This window comes from Rhinopithecus bieti, unplaced genomic scaffold, assembly GCF_001698545.2.
Source record: "Rhinopithecus bieti isolate Rb0 unplaced genomic scaffold, ASM169854v2 scaffold_13195, whole genome shotgun sequence".
NCBI classification, from domain to species: Eukaryota; Metazoa; Chordata; class Mammalia; order Primates; family Cercopithecidae; genus Rhinopithecus; species Rhinopithecus bieti.
In genome coordinates this window covers 252,822-270,575 of record NW_016807329.1, presented here as the reverse complement: position 1 = coordinate 270,575, position 17,754 = coordinate 252,822, and the positions used below count along the sequence as shown (strand labels likewise).

The 17,754-nt window shown below is 42.4% G+C and overlaps 1 protein-coding gene across 4 annotated transcripts in view; it reads right to left on the bottom strand.

Annotated features, from left to right (window-relative positions):
- The window catches only part of PRKDC (protein kinase, DNA-activated, catalytic subunit), a 186,751-nt gene that overhangs the window by 166,497 nt on the left and 2,500 nt on the right, over positions 1–17,754 (bottom strand). For all 4 annotated transcript variants that reach the window (XM_017881346.1, XM_017881348.1, XM_017881345.1 and 1 more), the window contains exons 2-11: positions 17,394–17,470; positions 17,210–17,302; positions 15,932–16,006; positions 14,694–14,802; positions 14,067–14,179; positions 13,880–13,979; positions 5,502–5,557; positions 5,381–5,411; positions 4,738–4,895; positions 822–968 (exon numbers count right to left, since the gene is read on the bottom strand). In XM_017881346.1, the coding sequence (XP_017736835.1) occupies positions 822–968; positions 4,738–4,895; positions 5,381–5,411; positions 5,502–5,557; positions 13,880–13,979; positions 14,067–14,179; positions 14,694–14,802; positions 15,932–16,006; positions 17,210–17,302; positions 17,394–17,470 (959 nt within the window). The remainder of the gene's footprint in view (positions 1–821; positions 969–4,737; positions 4,896–5,380; positions 5,412–5,501; positions 5,558–13,879; positions 13,980–14,066; positions 14,180–14,693; positions 14,803–15,931; positions 16,007–17,209; positions 17,303–17,393; positions 17,471–17,754) is intronic.

Sequence of the window (17,754 nt, the reverse complement as noted above, 5' to 3'; positions counted from 1 at the left end):
CACCACGCCCGGCTAATTTTTGTATTTTTAGTAGAGACAGGGTTTTATCACCTTGGCCAGGCTGGTCTCAAACCCCTGACCTCAGGTGATCTGCCCGCCTCAGCCTCCCAAGGTGGTGAGATTACAGGTGTGGGCTGCCACACCTAGCTAATATTCTTAAATATATCTCTTTCTGTCATATAAACTTTTTTTTTAACTTCTCTTTCTAAAACTGAGTGAAATCAACTACAATTTTACTTTAGGAATAAGGAACAGCATAGTATAGAGGGGAAACGTGTTTCTACTCTTCACGCTTGGACTTATGCCTTGGTTCTGTCAATTCTGAGTCTCTTAAGTTTCCTAATTTCTCTGATCTCGGTTTGCTAATCTGCAAAACAGAGTAATACTCAGCTCCTAAGGGTTAGGAGAACTTGAGATAACACATATAAAGAATTCCAGTACATAGCAGACAGTGAAGGAATCTTAACTGTTAATAAACAACACTAATACAGTGACCCTCAGGATATGCAGGAGGGATTGGTTTCAGGCCTCCTCAGTATACCTAAATCCATGCATACTCAAGTCCCACAGTCACTCTGTGGAAGCCTCATATACAAAAAGTCAGCCCTCTATATGTTTCAAATCCAGCACACACTGTATTTTTTATCTGTATGGCAGAAAAACATCTGCATGTAAGTGGACCTGTGCAGTTCACGACCATGTTATTCAATGGTCTGCTGTACTGTTGCAAGTATTAGACACTACTCAAAATGCAATAAATTAGATTCCTTTAAACAATCACGTGAAACCAAGACAAAATAGAGTAAGTTAATGAGACATACTCCTGCAAAAAGTCCATATCCACGGATAGCAATAGATAACTCCTTGTTGTTCGAATCCACATTTCTGATGATTCCATAAAACTGCTCCATAAAGTACTGCAGTTTACTTTTATGCATTTCTGCATTTTTCGCCACCATATTAGAAACCTGCAAATACATAATATTTTGAAATATTTAATAGCAATGGAATCTTTATAAATATGGAAAAACTAGAACTGTTTAGATGCTACTAATGTACTGTTATAGTTACACACTATTGCTTTAAATCATAAAGACCCTTTGCTTCCATTTTGCTTAGTCTCTATCAGGTTCAGAAAAGTGTCTTAAATAAGGTTATGTGATACATTTTTCCTAGAGAAGGGACTAAGAGACCAAGGATACGCCTAAGTCTGAAAAGAAAAAAAAAAAAACAGGTTTTGAAGTAAGATTCTCTGAGGAAGCAAACAGCAGTCTTTAGAGCTCACCTGTCACCCACACAGTGAAAGAGAGTTGTCAGGGGAACAGTGATTTCAGACGTCATCAATAAATACAGTTCAGAACAATCAGAATGACAAGACATCTCAGTTTTCAAAAAAATACACTACAAACTATAAAGCTTAAATCAAGTGATGCAATGGGAAAATGTTGTCTGAGAAGCAAATAGACCATTATTTACCAAACCAAGAGACAAGATCCTAAATGCAAGAACTAATACAGGTATTCAAAGAGCATTCCCCATTTCAGCACAAAGACTGTCCAGAATAAGAATGGAAGGAATCTATCTAGACAATTATCAAAGACAGAAAAAAAAAACCCACCTTCCATTGCCAATTTATCCATACACTTCCCAATCCCCCTAAAGCCACTAGGTCTTAGTGCGTGACCTTCAGGAACTTTGCTCCCTATTTGTTTTAGAAGAATGAAACATTGTATATACTGTTTCATAATTTACTTCTTCACAAAACATTATAAATGTTTCTCAAGAAGTAAACAAACAACAATATCATTTTACTTAATTATAGAATACCAAATATTATATACTATAATGTGTAACCACCTAAACACTGCTAATTTTCTATTATTGTATTCCCAGTAAGCATGTTTTTAATGCATCTTTATTCAACTATTTCCTGTATATAATATTAAAGACTCGAAAATAATTATTCAACAGTAGCAGACAGAGGACAGATCAAAACATTATGGCTCATAAATATCATTATATATTACACTGCCACTGAAAACTAATCATACAGATGTCGGCCAGGCGCAGTAGCTCACACCTGTCATCCCAGCACTTTGGGAGGCCAAGAAGGGTGGATCACCTGAGGTCAGCCTGGCCAACATGGTGAAACCCTGTCACTAACAAAAATACAAGGTCAGGCGCGGTGGCTCAAGCCTGTAATCCCAGCACTTTGGGAGGCCGAGATGGGTGGATCACAAGGTCAGGAGATCGAGACCATCCTGGCTAACACAGTGAAACCCCATCTCTACTAAAAAATACAAAAAACTAGCCAGGCGAGGTGGCAGGCGCCTGTAGTCCCAGCTACTCGGGAGGCTGAGGCAGGAGAATTAAACCCGGGAGGCGGAGCTTGCAGTGAGCTGAGATTCCGGCCACTGCACTCCAGCCTCGGGCAACAGAGCGAGACTCCATCTCAAAAAAAAAAAAAAAAAAAAATACAAAAATTATCCAGGCACAGTGGCAGGTGCCTATAATCCCAGCTATTTGGGAGGCTGAGGCACGAGAATTGATTAAATGCAGGAGAGAGAGGTTGCAGTAACCCAAGCTCACGCCACTGCACTCCAGCCGGGGTGACAGAACAAAACTCCATCTCAAAAAAAAAAAAAAAAAAAAAAAAAAAAAAAAAATATATATATATATAGATGTCACTGTGAGGAAAATGCATTCAACATAGAGGAAAATCTTAAGGCCAAAAAATTATGTATCCTTTATGTAAAGTCCTCTTTCCCTCTTCCTCTCTCCTCACTCCCTATTCTGAAGTAGGAGGGAAGGAGGGTCTCTCTCCTTGCTTGGGGCCTCAGGTCACAAGGGATAATCTAATAATGGGACTCAGGGTGGGGCTGGCCACACCTGGTAACAATGTGACTCGGAATGGGAGCTTTGGGTCACACAGAATCCCTGGAAGCTGAGACCCAACAACCCACTATGCCTACAAGGTGGGGCCCCAAGGGAAACTCCAAACACAGAGGTTCGGGGGAGCACCCAGTCAATGCTCCACACATGCTGTCACACATGGATGCTGGGAAAGGAATGCTGCCCTGATTCCGTGGGGATAGGACCAGGGAAGCTCCACATTTGGTACTTTCTTAGTCTCTGCACCATGTGCTGCTTCCTTTGGTTGATTTTTATCTGGGCCCTTTAGATGTAATAAACCATAGCTGTGAGTATCAAATTTGAGGGTGTATTGGAAACTCCCAAACTTGCAACAAGTATCAGTCCTGAGGGCAGCATTGAGGATGGTTCTCTTGAACTTCTCCCCTGACTAAGCTCGTACAACTTTCTCACGAGGTAGAGATTAGCAGGTAGAATATATTTCCTCAATGAAATTCTAAAATCTATTCAATGTAGTTTTTGTTAAGAATTGGAGTGGGGAACTGAAGTCTCTGGCAAGGATGTGAAACAGAGATGTCTGCGTGGTTCATTAAAGACAACCAGCGCAGTGGAGGAAGGGCTGGCGGGCTTCCCTGCAGGCCCATGCCCCACTCAGCCCTGCGCTAGGAAAGGCAGGCATCACCAGGGAACAAGGCCCCAGGGGTGCCACCAGGGATGATCCCTCTGCACACATCCCGGACACTCCTCCTTGCTAACAAAGCATGAAATTCTCTCTGTCAAGATGTTTATTGCAGTAAATGTTCACTGAGATGCAAACATATTCATATGAATCAGTAAAAAGTAATTCCTCAGATTTTTATTTCCCTTAGCAACTAAGGCCAGCCAAGTTCAGCGGAACAGAAGTTTTATGAGGAGGACCAAGAAGAGGTAACCTCAAAGCCAAGAGTGACTTCAGGGAGAACACAGTCTGACAGGAAGGCTAAGTACAGCAGGGAGGCTAAGGAGGCAAGAGGGACAGGCGACAGAGGCAGGGGCCAAAGACGAGACCCATCGGCTCAGTTTTTTGGGAGGTAGGCCCAGAACTAAAACAAGGATGGCAGGGCTCTCTCTTCTCCTTCCACACATCCTGGCTGTGACTCTCAGGCTAACACAACTGCAACACTGTTCACACAGGTTTGCAAGGATACCCTGTGAATGCAGTTACTGTTTACCCATGTATATAGCAGGGCCCCTAAGAAAACATTTGTTGTGAATCTCCAGTCCTTTCCCTCAGAGCAACCCCAGAAGTCCACTTCCTTAGTGGCCAGGCCCCTGAGGACACCTCTGGAAGCCCAGGATATCCTGGAGACCAGCGCTCAGAATGACAAGCAAGGTCTCCTCAGCCGACCAGACAAGCTTCCACATATGCAGGTGCAGATTCTATAACCACCTCCTATCGAGGTGGAAAATCCACAACAGCAAAGAGGCGCTCCTTGTTTTCAAGTTGACATGCAAGCATCTATCTGTCCCCTGGAGACAGCTGGCCCTCCTCTTCCAGGAGAGATGGGGCTCAGCTATCCTCAGGCCTCCACCCACTCTCCAGTCCTGACCTCCCAGCCCTTTCGGCCACCTCCTCACCACCATGTCTTCGCTCCATTAGACTTGTCTCAATCTGGGCTCTGAGGCCCTAATCAAATCTGGCATCTCCTTAGCTCTCTTTCAGTCTGGCTGCCTCCCATGAGGCTGGTTGATCAACAGCTTTCTGCTTTAAATACTACAGAAGCTAACAGATCAACTTATATTTATTTTCAAACACGTATGCATACAATGGGAATTTAATTGTGTGTATGAAAGAATATTGTTAAATGACAGTTGAATGTGTGGTACCTGTTTCAGAAAGGATTCCAGGGCTGAAAGTGCAGCTTTTTTCAATTCTACATTTGTGTGGGCACACCACTTTAACAAGACTTCAAATAGAGACACGTAGTTGTCCAGAAGGCAGGTGCTAAACTGAGATGCATGCAGGGCAAATAGGCGCAAGCCAGCTGCAAATGCAAAAGCCATTATATTTAAAATCAGACGACATAAGACAGAACAGAAAACCAAAAAACCTGCAGGGATATGTCAAAGTCAAGACTGTGCTCAGGAAGATCTAGTACCATTACACTACAGTAACCCAGGGATCCCTGTCAGCCTCTAACGCTGCCAATCAACAGGCCCATAACTTCGCTAACAAATCCCAATACAAGGGTCAGAAGTGGAATCAGGATTCATTGAAGCAAAGGCAGAATCGAACAGCCTGGATCCCCTGAAAGATATCCTAAAATAAAATGATTTCAACCATGTAACCTGAGTATCACCATTTCAACCAGAGCTTACTAAGTCACCAAAAGCCTCCCTGTAAATAACTGTGTGTGAAACATCACAGATGTTATCACATTTGCTTTCATTCAAAGTTTAAGCAAAAGCTTACCTGAGATGTTAATTTAGTAATCTAAAATATTATACCTCATTATAAACAGAATCCTACCTGAGGGCACAGCATATCTCTTCAGATCAATCTATTTTAGAAAAAAAAAATTCACCATCAGTATTTGAAAGTCTGCACTGTAAAGGCATTAGAATAATATTAATAGTAATATTAATCCTACCTGAGGACGAATTGCCTTTAGTACAAAATTAAAAATCTCCCTTGATGTCTGGGGATCTAGGGAAATACCAAGAAGCCTCTGTTACCAATCATAATAACAGTATCACATGACACACTTTACAGACAGCTTGACACCTATATTAACCCCATTAGTCTCTTGTGAATTCAGGAGAAACATCTTTCATCATTACATCTAGCTAAAGCTGCAAGTTATTACTGCTGCACGGTTATGACTGCGAAAAAACAGAAAGAAAATCTGTAATAACAAAGACATGGTTTAAGCACCAACCCATCACTTACAAGCTCTGAGAGATTTAAACACCGACTCATCACTTACAAGCTCTGTTAGATAATCTCTCAGAGCCTCAATTTTCTTATTTGCAATAGGGACAGTATATACCTTTCTTTTAGGATAGTTTGGAGGATTAAATAAAATAACTGACTCATGACCAAACATACCATTTCTCCCCAATACACCCAGGCATTTACTCAACACATAGTACATGTAAGAAAAAAAAAAAAAAAAACAGGAAAAAAACAGTACACGCCAAGATATTATGGTAATTACAAATACAAATAAATTATGATCTTTGACCTCAGCAAACTTATTAACTAAAAGGGAAGATAAAACAGGTACACAATTATAACATGAGGCTCTAATCCTGGCCTGACTGACATCACAGTTATTTGCATAACTGTCTCCCGCGGGATTATTCAGTGTAGCTATAGAGTCATGCTTTATTCATCATTAATTTCTCTACCCTTCTAACAGTGACTCATAATCAATAAAGACTCAAGAACTGTTTGCTTTTATTGCAAGGACTGACATAATTGAGACAGAGCCCTGATGATGATGTGATAGGAGCTGGAGAGAGAATGTGGTCAGAGAGGCCTTAAAGCAGAGATACATCTGCATGGTTGCAGGATGGTGGCATAAAAAAGATACGAAAAAAAGCTACTTTGGAATTCATGACAAGCAGATTTCTTCCAACTATGAATATTCTATAAAGGTTTTCCAGATATGGTAGCATTTGTTCTGAGACTGAAAGAATAGGTACTAGTTGGGGAAAAGGTCATTCAAATAGAAAGTAATCATGTTAGTAAACACAAGTGTGCAGACACAAGGACACCCACAGTACACAGTGGGTTTGGGGTGTAGGGACTTGGCAAAGACAGACTACTCCAGGCTCTGCCCTCCACGGTCCACTCTCCTGCAGCCCCTCCCTCTAGTGGCCCACTCCATGTACAAGCATGGTCTTGTTCTGTTTTTTTCAATATGGTAAAACAGACATATTTATCATTCACACAATGTGTACAGATACAATTCGTTGGCACTAAATATATTCACACTGTTGTGTAACCATCACTATGGTCTATACCAAAAATGTTTTCACCATCAATAACAGAAAGGTGTCCATCAAACACTAACTCCCATTTCCCCTCCCCCAGCCCCAGTAACCTCTATTTTACTTTGTCTCTGTGAATGTGACTATTCTACATACCTCGTGTAAGTGAAATCACACATTGTTTGCCTTTCACGGCTGGCTTATTCCACTTAGCATCCTGTCTGCAAGGTTCATCCATGCTGCAGCATGTGTCAGACTTTCCTGCCTTTTCAAGTCTGAATAATGTTCCGTTGTGTCTATGTGCCACATTTTATCCATTCATCCCTGGAGGAACACTTGGGTGGTTCTGGCCCTTTGGCTTACTATGGATTTGCTGCTAGGAACATGGGTGTGCAAATTCTATCTTTTTTTTTTTTTTTTTTGAGACAGAGTTTCGCTTTGTCACCCAGGCTGGAGGGGAGTGGCATGATCTCGGCTCACCACAACCTCCGCCTCCCGGGTTCAAGTAATTCTCTGCCTCAACCTCTCGAGTAGATGGGATTACAGGTGCCTGCCACCACGCTCAGCTAATTTTTTTGTATTTTTAGTAGAGATGAGGTTTCACTATCTTGGCCAGGCTGATCTTGAACTCCTGACCTCGTGATACACCCGCCTCAGCATCCCAAAGTGCTGGGATTACAGGTGTGAGCCACCGTGCCCTGCCTGCTTCTATTTTTTTTAAACCCTCTCTTGGCCAGGTGCAGTAGCCCTTGGTCTCTCACAAACAGTCTCTCAATCCTACACTAACTCACATCCCACACCCAACAGCAGTCAGGCAGATCCCTGTGAAACATCTCTTGGCCCACATCCACTCCTTTTTGAAAAGCCCTCGTTCCCACTCCATCTGGAATGAGATCCCAGCTCAGAAAACCCTCACACACCAACCCTGTGTCCTTCCCATCTCACCCTGCCCCACCTTGTATACCTCCACACTCTTGACACGCCAGCTCTTATAGACCCTCGGACCACTGCATGCAGGCTAAGCACAGGGTCAGAGGCTGGCCGACCATGGGGCCGGGTGCTGAGCAGCCGCTGCCTGGAATGACTGCTCTTCCCAGCACTTCCCCAGTTGTCTCCCTCTCCTCCTTCTGACCACGACTTCTGCGTTACATCCTCAGAAAGTACCAGTGGGTCGTGTGCTCCACTTCTCCAAATTCTGGCATTCCTCTTCACTACACCCCACCTCTGGGCATTGCTGAACCCCAAAATCAGCAGAGCTGCTTTATTTGTTCGTCTGTTTCCTCCACTAGACTGAGCTCATGATGGTAGGAACTTGGTGATTTCAATCACTGGTTTAACACCAAGTTCATCGCTCTTTAGATAGATGGCACCCATGGCCAGGCACAGTGCCTCAAGCCTGTAATCTCAGCACCTTTGGGAGGCCAAGGCTGGTGGATCGCTTGAGCCCAGGAGTTCAAGACCAGACTGGGCAACATGGTGAAACCTCGTCTCTACTAAAAACACAAAAATTAGCCGGGCATGGCACTGCACACCTGTAATCCCAGCTACTTGGGAGGCTGAGGCACAAGAATCACTTGAACACGGGAGGCAGAGGTTGCAGTGAGCCGAGATCGCACCACTGCACTCCAGCCTAGGTGACAGGGCAAGACTCAGTCTCAAAAAGAAAAAATAAAATAAAAATTAGCAGGGCAAGGTGGCATGCATCTGTAGTCCCCAGCTACTTGGGGAAGGCCATGGTGGGAGGATCATTTGAGCCCAGGAGGTTAAGGATGCAGTGAGCCCATATCACAGCACTGAACTACAGCCTGGGTAACAAAGTGAGACCCTGTCTCAAAAACAGTATGTTTACGTATATATATACTTACACATATACATACACATATATATATAAATTTTTTTTGAGACAGAGTCTCATTCTGTCACCAGGCTGGAGGGCAGTGGCGCGATCTCGGGTCACTGCAGCCTCTGCCTCCCGGGTTCAAGATTACAGGCATGTGTCACCATGCCCAGCTAATTTTTGTATTTTTGGTAGAGACAGGGTTTCACCATGTTAGCCAGGATGGTCTCGATCTCTTGACCTTGTGATCTGCCCGCCTTGGCCTCCGAAAGTGCTGGGATTACAGGCGGGAGGCACCTTGCCCAGCCTTATAATTTTTATAACTCATTCATACAGTCTGTACTTCCTGGGTGCCTTATATATACGTATGAATGAATCAGTATTTAGTGCTTGAAGTCACATGATCGTGGCATCACAAAAAAAGTATAAATTTTAGCCTCAGACCAAGGCTCAAATCCCAGACTTGTCATTTGTTAGTTTCCTAGTGTTGCCATAACAACTTACCACAAACTTAATAGTTTAAAACAATACAGATTTATTACCTATAGTTCTAGAAGTGAGAAGTCTGAAATGATTCTCATATTGAGCTAAATTCAAGGCATCAGCAGGGCTTGTGCTCCTCCTGAGAGGCTCTAGGGGAGAACCCTTTTCTCACTTCTCTAGCCTTGAGAGGCACCCCCATGCCTTGGCTCCTGCTACCTTCCACATCCCCTTCCTCTCACCTCCTCTGTGCCTCCCTCTTCCACATGTAAGGACCCTGTGATCACACCAGGCCCATGGGGATGATCCAGGATCATCTCTCCAGTTCAAGGTCAGCTGATTAGCAACCTTAACCCCGCTATGCCATGCAGCATAACAGGGATGAGGATGGGAAACCCTGGTGGCCATTATTCTCCTAACCACACAAGTCACTGTGTGACTTGGGGCAAGTTACTTAACCTGTCTGAGTTGCAGTTTACTAATTTATACAACAGAGACATTTTACCTGCCATGCAGAGTCATAATAGGAACTTGCCTTGCAACATGTCTAGAATAGTCCTTAACACACAAAAAATGAGCACTAACTACTACTATTTTCCTTCCACTATAAATGTTCACTGAGTGCCAGTTTATAAGCCAAGCACACATAAAGACAAATAAGCACCATCACCTGCCAGCAGGGTCAAGGGAGAGAATCAAACATATGACCTAAGAAACTTAAAATATGACCATAAGTGCTGTCACAGAGGGGAGTACAGAGGCCAGAGGAAGTGGCTCACCTCAGGGGAATCATAAATGCTTCCTAAAAGGGGTGACGGTTGAAAAGCAGCTGAGGAAGTGGGAGCCACAGGATACAGGAGAGAGGAGAGAGAACATAGGAAGGAAAATTACACAGGGCTACTCTAACAGTCTTGATAAGCAAGGAAGAAGGCATGGGTAGAAACATTAGCTTAAAATGAAACTGCTGCTTTTACAGGTTAAAAAAAAATCACTGGATATAAGCAATTTTGTAAGTTTCAACCTAATGGAAAAAAAACACAGAGTAGGTACAACCATTTGGTAATTACTTGAGGATAAAGTGATAAGGAGGCCAGGGGTGGTGGCTCATGCCTTATAATCCTAGCACTTTGGGAGGCTGAGGCAGGTGGAACACCTAAGGTCAGGAGCTGGAGACCAGCCTGGCCAACAAGGCGAAACCCCATCTCTACTAAAAATACAAAAATCAGCTAAGCATGGTGGCACATGCCTGTAATCTCAGCTACTCGGGAGGCTGAGGAATGAGAAAGGCTTGAACCCAGGAGGCAGAGGTTGCAGTGAGCCAAGATCGCGCCATTGCACTCCAGGCTGGGTGATAAGAGCAAAACTGTCTCAAAAAAAAAAAAATGGTAAGAAAGAGCAAAGGAGTTTTTTTGTCTCCCCTGAAGATTATTTCAGGATCAGCCAGGTGCAGTGGCTCACACCTGTAATCCCAGCACTTTGGGAGGCCGAGGCGGGCGGATCATGAGGTCAGGAGATGGAGACCATCCTGGCTAACACGGTGAAACCCGTCTCTACTAAAAATACAAAAACAAAATTAGCTGGGTGTGGTGGCAGGTGCCTGTAGTCCCAGCTACTCAGGAGGCTGAGGCGGGAGAATGGCGTGAACCCAGAAGGTGGAGCTTGCAGCGAGCCGAGATCACACCATTGCACCCTAGCCCGGGTGATAGCGAGACTCAGAAAAAAAAAAAAAAAAAAAAGATTATTTTAGGATTGAAAGTTACATTTGTCTTTTCAGAAAAAGAAAAGAATTTCATTGGCCAGGCATGGCAGGTCATGCCTATAATCCCAATGTTTTGGAGGCTGAGGTGGGAGGATCACTTGATGGGAGGAGTTCAATACCAGCCTGGGCAACACAGCGAGACTGTCTCTGCAAAATATAAAAGAAGCCAGGCATGGTGGTGGTGCCTATAGTCTCAGCTATTCTTGAGGCTGAGGTGGGAGAACTGCTTGAGCTAGGAGTTCAAGACTGCAGTGAGCCATGATTGTATCTGTGAGTAGCCACTGTACTCTAGCCTGGGGAGACCCCATCTCTTAAAAAAATTTAAAAAATGAAAAAACTGAACTTCAGCAAAATAAGGGATTTTTTTGTACCAAAGGACATAATCAACACCGTGAAAATGTAACTCAAAAAATGAGAGAAGGGCCAGGTGCAGTGGCTCACACCTGTAATCCCAGCACTTTGGGAGGCCAAGGTGGGCAGATCTCTTGGTTGGAGACCAGCCTGGGCAACATGGGGAAACCATGTCTCTTCAAAAACTACAAAAATTAGCCATCTGTGGTGGCACACGCCTGTGGTCCCAGCTACTTGGGAGGCTAAGGTAGGAGGATCACTTGAGCCCTGGAGGTGGAGGCATGTAGAGAGTCATGTTCGCATCACTGCACTCCAGCCTGGGCAACAGAGTGAGACCTTGTCTCAAAAAAAAAAAAGAAAAAAGAAAAAGGGAGGGAGAAAATATTTGCAAATCATGTATCATATATCTGATAAGAAACTGGTATCTAGCTAGGCACAGTGGCTCACGCCTGTAATCCTAGTACTTTGGGGAGCCAAGGCAGGAGGATTACTTGAGCCCAGGAGCTAGAAACCAGCGTGGGCAACGTGGCAAAACCTTGTCTCTACAAAAAATTTTTTAATATTAGGTGTACACCTTTGGTCCTAGCTACTTGGGAGGCTAATGTGGGATGATTCCTCGAGCCCAAGAAGTTGAGGCTGCAGTGGGCCATGTTTGAGCCACTGCACTCCAGCCTGGGTGAGAGAGCAAGACCCTGTCTCCAAAAAAAAAAAAAAAGAAGAAAATGATATCTACAACAACTCAACAAAAAGTCAAACAAACCAATTAACCTAAAAAATGGGCAAAAGATCTGAACAGACATTTCTCCAAAGACACAAAAATGGCGAGTAAGTACATGAAAAGATGCGCAACCAACATTATTCATCATCAGGGAAATGCAAATCAAAACCACGAGACATCCCTTCACAACCATTAGGCATTAGGATGTCCACTACCAAAAAAACAGAAAATGAGAACTCAGTAAGGATGTGGAGAAGCTGCAACCCTTGTGCACTGCTGGTGGGAATGTAAAATGCTGCAGCCCCTGTGAAAAACAGTATGACGATTCCTCAGAAAATTTAAAACTAAGGTTACCATACAATCCAACAATCACAATTCTAAGTATATACCCAAAAGAATCGAAAGCAGGGACTGCCAACAGATTTCTGTACAATAATCATGGCACTACTACTGAGAATAACCACTAAGTAGAGGCAAACCAAGTGTCCACACATGGATGAATGAATCAACAAAATGCAGTGAATACACACAGGTAGGATTCAGCCTTTGAAAAGAAGACAATGCTGACACATCAGGATATGGACGAACCTGAAAGACACTACGCTAAAGTGAAATAAGCCACACAGAAAAAGCTACATACCATGAGTTCATCTGTATAACTTTTTGAAATGACGAAACCACAGATGGAGACAGATGAGTGGTTATTAGGGGGCCAAGACGGGGGAAGAGGTTAACTATGGCTCTAACTAAGTCAGTAGCACATGGGACCCTTGTGCTAATCAACCTGTTCAATATCTTGACTACAATGGCACATACACATGACAGAATTACACAGAACTCGCTGGGTGTGTTGGCTCATGACTATAATTCCAGCACTTTAGGAGACCAAGGTGGGCAGATTACTTGAGCCCAGGAGTTCAAGAGCAGCCTGGGCAACATAGTGATATCCTGTCTCAATTATTAAAAAAAAAAAAAAAAAAAAAATTTTTAAAGGGCCAGATGCGATGGCTCATGCCTGTAATCCCAGAACTTTGGGAAGCCGAGGCAGGTGGATCACTAGAGCCCATGAGTTTGAGAACAGCCTGGCCAACGTGGTGAAACTCCATCTCTACTAAAAATACAAAAATTAGGCCAGGCGTGGTGGCTCACGCCTATAATCTCAGCATTTTGGAAGGCCAAGGCGGGCAGATCACTTGAGGTCAGGAGTTCGAAACCAGCCTGGCCAACATGGTGAAACCCCATCTCTACCAGAAATACAAAAAAAATTAGCTATTTAGTGGCAAGCGCCTGTAATCCCAGGTACTCAGGAGGCTGAGGCAGGAGAATCACTTGAACCTGGGAGGCAGAGGCTGCAGTGACCTGAGATGGAGCCACTGCACTCCACCCTGGGTGACAGAGCAAGACTCCGTCTCAAAAAAAAAAAAAAAAAAAAAAAAAAAAAAATTAGCCAGGTGTGGTGGTGCATGCCTATAGTCCCAGCTATTCAGGAGGCTGAAGTGAAGAACTGCTTGAACCTGGGAAGCAGAGGTTGCAGTGAGCCGAAAAAGTACCACTGCACTCCAGTCTGAGTGACACAGCAAGATTCTGTCTCAAAAAAAATAAATAAAATGTGAAACAACTGCACAGAACTAAATACACCTACGCAAATGTGTGCACGTTAAACTGGTGAGATCTAACAAAGCTCAGCGGACAACATCAATGTTAACGCCCACCATGCTGTTGTGCTGTAGTTGGGAAAGATGTCCTGGGGAGGGCCCACAGGTCCCTCTATATTATTTCTCACTACTGTACGTGAATTCAGGATTGGTTAAGAGTTCAAAGAAATAATCAGGCATTGCTGGTTAGACTTAGTTTTTGAATAAAGAAATCAAGTGAAGCCAAGCAATACCTTCTTCCATGGACTTAGTGAAGTTGCACAGAAGTGAGGACAACCCCTTCAGACATCCTGCCAGAACAGGTAGTTTGGGCTCTCTTACTGCTGATGTCATCTAAAAGGAAAGATTTAAGAAAATGTCATTACAAGAGAAAAATACAACCACGTCTATGGAAGCAGAATGTCATAAATTTTATCATACCTGGGTCTTAAGTTCACCCAGAAAAGCGCGGAACAGGTTTTCTGCATTATTTATCATCTCACTAGGATGAACTTCACCCAATAATCCTAGGAGCTCATATACTTTTTCTAAAACTGAAAAGAAAATTTTAGACAAGTAAAGGACTCAAACTACATTTAAATAAGTTATACTAACCAAAACGTATGAAGAAAATAAAATAATGTGAAGTTCAAAATTAATTTTACAATAAGATATATAAAATACAAAGCTTTTAGGACTGCATTCTTTCCTAAGTTTTATGCAAACGTATTAATCACACTTGACATGTGAGTTTTCCATTTTAAGGAATAATTTCGTAAAAATTAACATTTTTATGAAGGGAAGTCTTCACATGTTGTTTTTTGGTTCCATTTTGGTTTATTTTCAGCAAAAAGGATTCATCTGTAAAACGTATAAGACCTNATTAACATTTTATGAAGGGAAGTCTTCACATGTTGTTTTTTGGTTCCATTTTGGTTTATTTTCAGCAAAAAGGATTCATCTGTAAAACGTATAAGACCTTGGTAGAGAAAATCTAAGTCTTACGCTAATAATTTGTTAATATTAATTTGCTAAACTATTTGAAAATAACATGTAAATGCATCTCACCTGTATCTGGTATTTTTTTTTTCAATGCAAGTTCTCCATAGAATTTACTAAATAATTCTCCAATTTTAAATTCATCCATGAGTCTAGAACTTCTAAAAGTCTGAAGTAACTAAAAGAATACAAATTAGTACATCAATGTAGTGTGGGAATCAAGAAAAAAAAATAATACAAATTAGCATTCTCTCTAAAGAGGGTAATAAAGGGATTCCTCTATCTCAGTGCCTCGGTACACAGCAAAGGTTCAGAATTAGGTGTGTCTCAAGGATTTACACTTGCCCTCTCAGGATTCACATCCACCCAGCTTATCTGGAAATTAGAGGTTGAGATGGGTGGTGTAAGAACACCAGAGGAAGAATACTCTAGGCTTAACTGTTACCTTCCCAAGAAACGAACAAGACTAGAACCTTTCTCCCAGAAGCCTACAAAACCAAGGACCAACCAGAAACAAAGGAATTCTAAAATACAAATACAAAAAAAAAAACAGAAACAGGTCACAGTGACCCCAACAACCACTTAATTGCAACATACCAACAGATTCCTGTTGGACACAGCGGCTCACACCTATAATCCCAGCACTTTGGGAGGCCGAAGCAGGCAGATTACAAGGTCAGGAGTTCAAAACCAGTGTGACCAACATAGTGAAATTCCGCCTCTACTAAAAATATAAAAATTAGCCAGGCATGGTAGCATATGCCTGTAATCCCAGCTACTCAGGAGGCTGAGGCAGGAGAATCGCTTGAACCCAGGAGACAGAAGTTGCAGTGAGCTGAGATCGCACCACTGCACTCCCTCCAGTCTGGATGACACAACAAGATTCTATCTCAAAAAAAAAAAAAAAAAAAAAAAAGAAAAGAAAACATATGAACTCTTTCCCAATGCTAAGATTTTAGGAAAAACCTCAGAGATACAAGGTGATCTTTCAGCAATTCCTAATAGCATTAGGTTTTGCCAAAGCCAGTAAGGGTGATAAATGAAAGAGCAATAAATTCTTTAGTCATTTTCCTCCTTCATTCTGCTCACAACTCAGAATTCTTCTTTTACTGCCCAGAAGAGTCTGAGAACAAAAAGCCAGGGTACTGTCAGGTGATGGTTGGAAAATGTGCATCTTACCCATACATCAGTGTGATTAGATCCTATCCTTCCCCAAACACATCACCCAAAATACAACTCAAAACTCTGACTTTCTTTAAAAAGTTATACATTTAATATAAGATGCATGTACTTAAAAACATAATTACCTTAATAAGAAGGTCCAGGGCTGGAATTTTACATTTAGCAGCTCTATCTTTTGTATAAACACTGGTACAAGTATTCTAGGTTTCAAAAAAAAATAACCAAAATCATCAATAAGATAAAAACTGAGACTCAGCAATATCTGAAACTACGTCTCCAAGAGGAGCAATATCAAAATTCAGTATTTAGCTGTGGAAAATATAACATTAGGCTGGGCACGGTGGCTCATGCCTATAATCTCAAAACTTTGGGAGGCCGAGGTAGGCGATCACCTGAGGTCAGGTGTTCGAGACCAGCCTGGCCAGCATGGTGAAACCCTGTCTCTACTAAAAATATAAAAATTAGCCGGGCATGGTGGCACGTGCCTGTAATCCCAGCTACTCAGGAGGCTGAGGGAGGAGAATCGCTTGAACTCGGGAGACATAGGTGGCAGTGAGCCAAGATTGTGCCACTGCACTCCAGCCTGGGTGACAGATCAAGACTCCGTCTCAAAAAAAAAAAAAAAGAAAAAAGTATTCACCAGACTCTGTGGTTCGTGTGTGCAATCCCTTTGGGGATTACAGTGTGGTTCATGCCTGTAAGCAATTTGGAAGGTGGAGACGGGAAGATCACTTGAGCCCAGGAGTTCGAGACCAGCCTGGGCAACAAGGCAAAACCCTATCTCTACAAAAAAAAAAAAAAAAAAAAAAAAAAAACCCAAAAAAATTAGCTGGGCATAGTAGCAAATGCCTGTGGTCCCAGCAACTTGGGAGGCTGAGGTGTGAGAATCACCTGAGCCCACGAGATGGAGGCTGCAGTCAGCCATGATGGCACCACTGCACTCCAGCCTGGATGATAGAGCAAAACCCTGTCTCACAAAATAAAAACAAATAAACAATAAAAATAAAAATATAAATTATTATTATTTTTTTGAGATGGAGTTTCGCTCTTGTCGCCCCGGCTGCAGTGAAGTTATCAAGAAGCCGTCAGGGCCCCAGGGAACCCAAGGTGCCACTGCCACCTCCTCAGGAAAGAAATTATCAAAGTAGTTTCTCTGACAAAGGCCTTAGCTTACTAAATCTAAATAACTAATGGGCAACAAGAGCAAAACTCCATCTCAAAAAAAAAAAAAAAACTAATGAAGAGCCCAGTTCATTTGTAACACAATGAAGCAGAAATAAGCAAATTCCCCAACAAGAAAGGAAAATGTTTTATCTTTAAAATAAAAATCCAAGTTCCTTACACCATAAGTTAAAACAGATGTTGATATATAATGTAATAAGGTATGTTTTTTTAATTCTTACCTTAATTTCAACACAGTAAGGCGCGATCTTCTGGCCCATTTTTTCTAAGAAAATACATAAAAACTTTAGGATTTCTTCTCTACATTCACGAAACTGTAATGAAAGAGATACATATTGTAAATATGGGTAACAGGAGTCACTCCAGGAATATACAAGAAAAGCAAAACGAAAATTGTCAACTTACTTCAATACTGTTGAGTGACTTCCGGACAAATACAAGCAAACCGAAATCTCTGGAAAAAACTAAAGATGTCTGTAATGCTGTTCAAAAAAATAAGTAAGCAAGTTAAGAGAGTGCCAAGAGCATCATGTAAACCATTCCTAAAGGGGTTGCAATGGATTTTCTTTCTTTTATTACCACTTTTTTCTGAGACCGAGTCTCACTGTCGCCCAGGCTGGAGTGCAGTGGCGTGACCTTGGCTCACTGCAAGCTCCACCTCTCAGGTTCATGCCATTCTCCTGCCTTAGCCTCCCGAGTAGCTGGGACTAACGGTGCCCGCCACTCTGGCTAATTTTTTTTGTATTTTTAGTAGAGACAGGGTTTC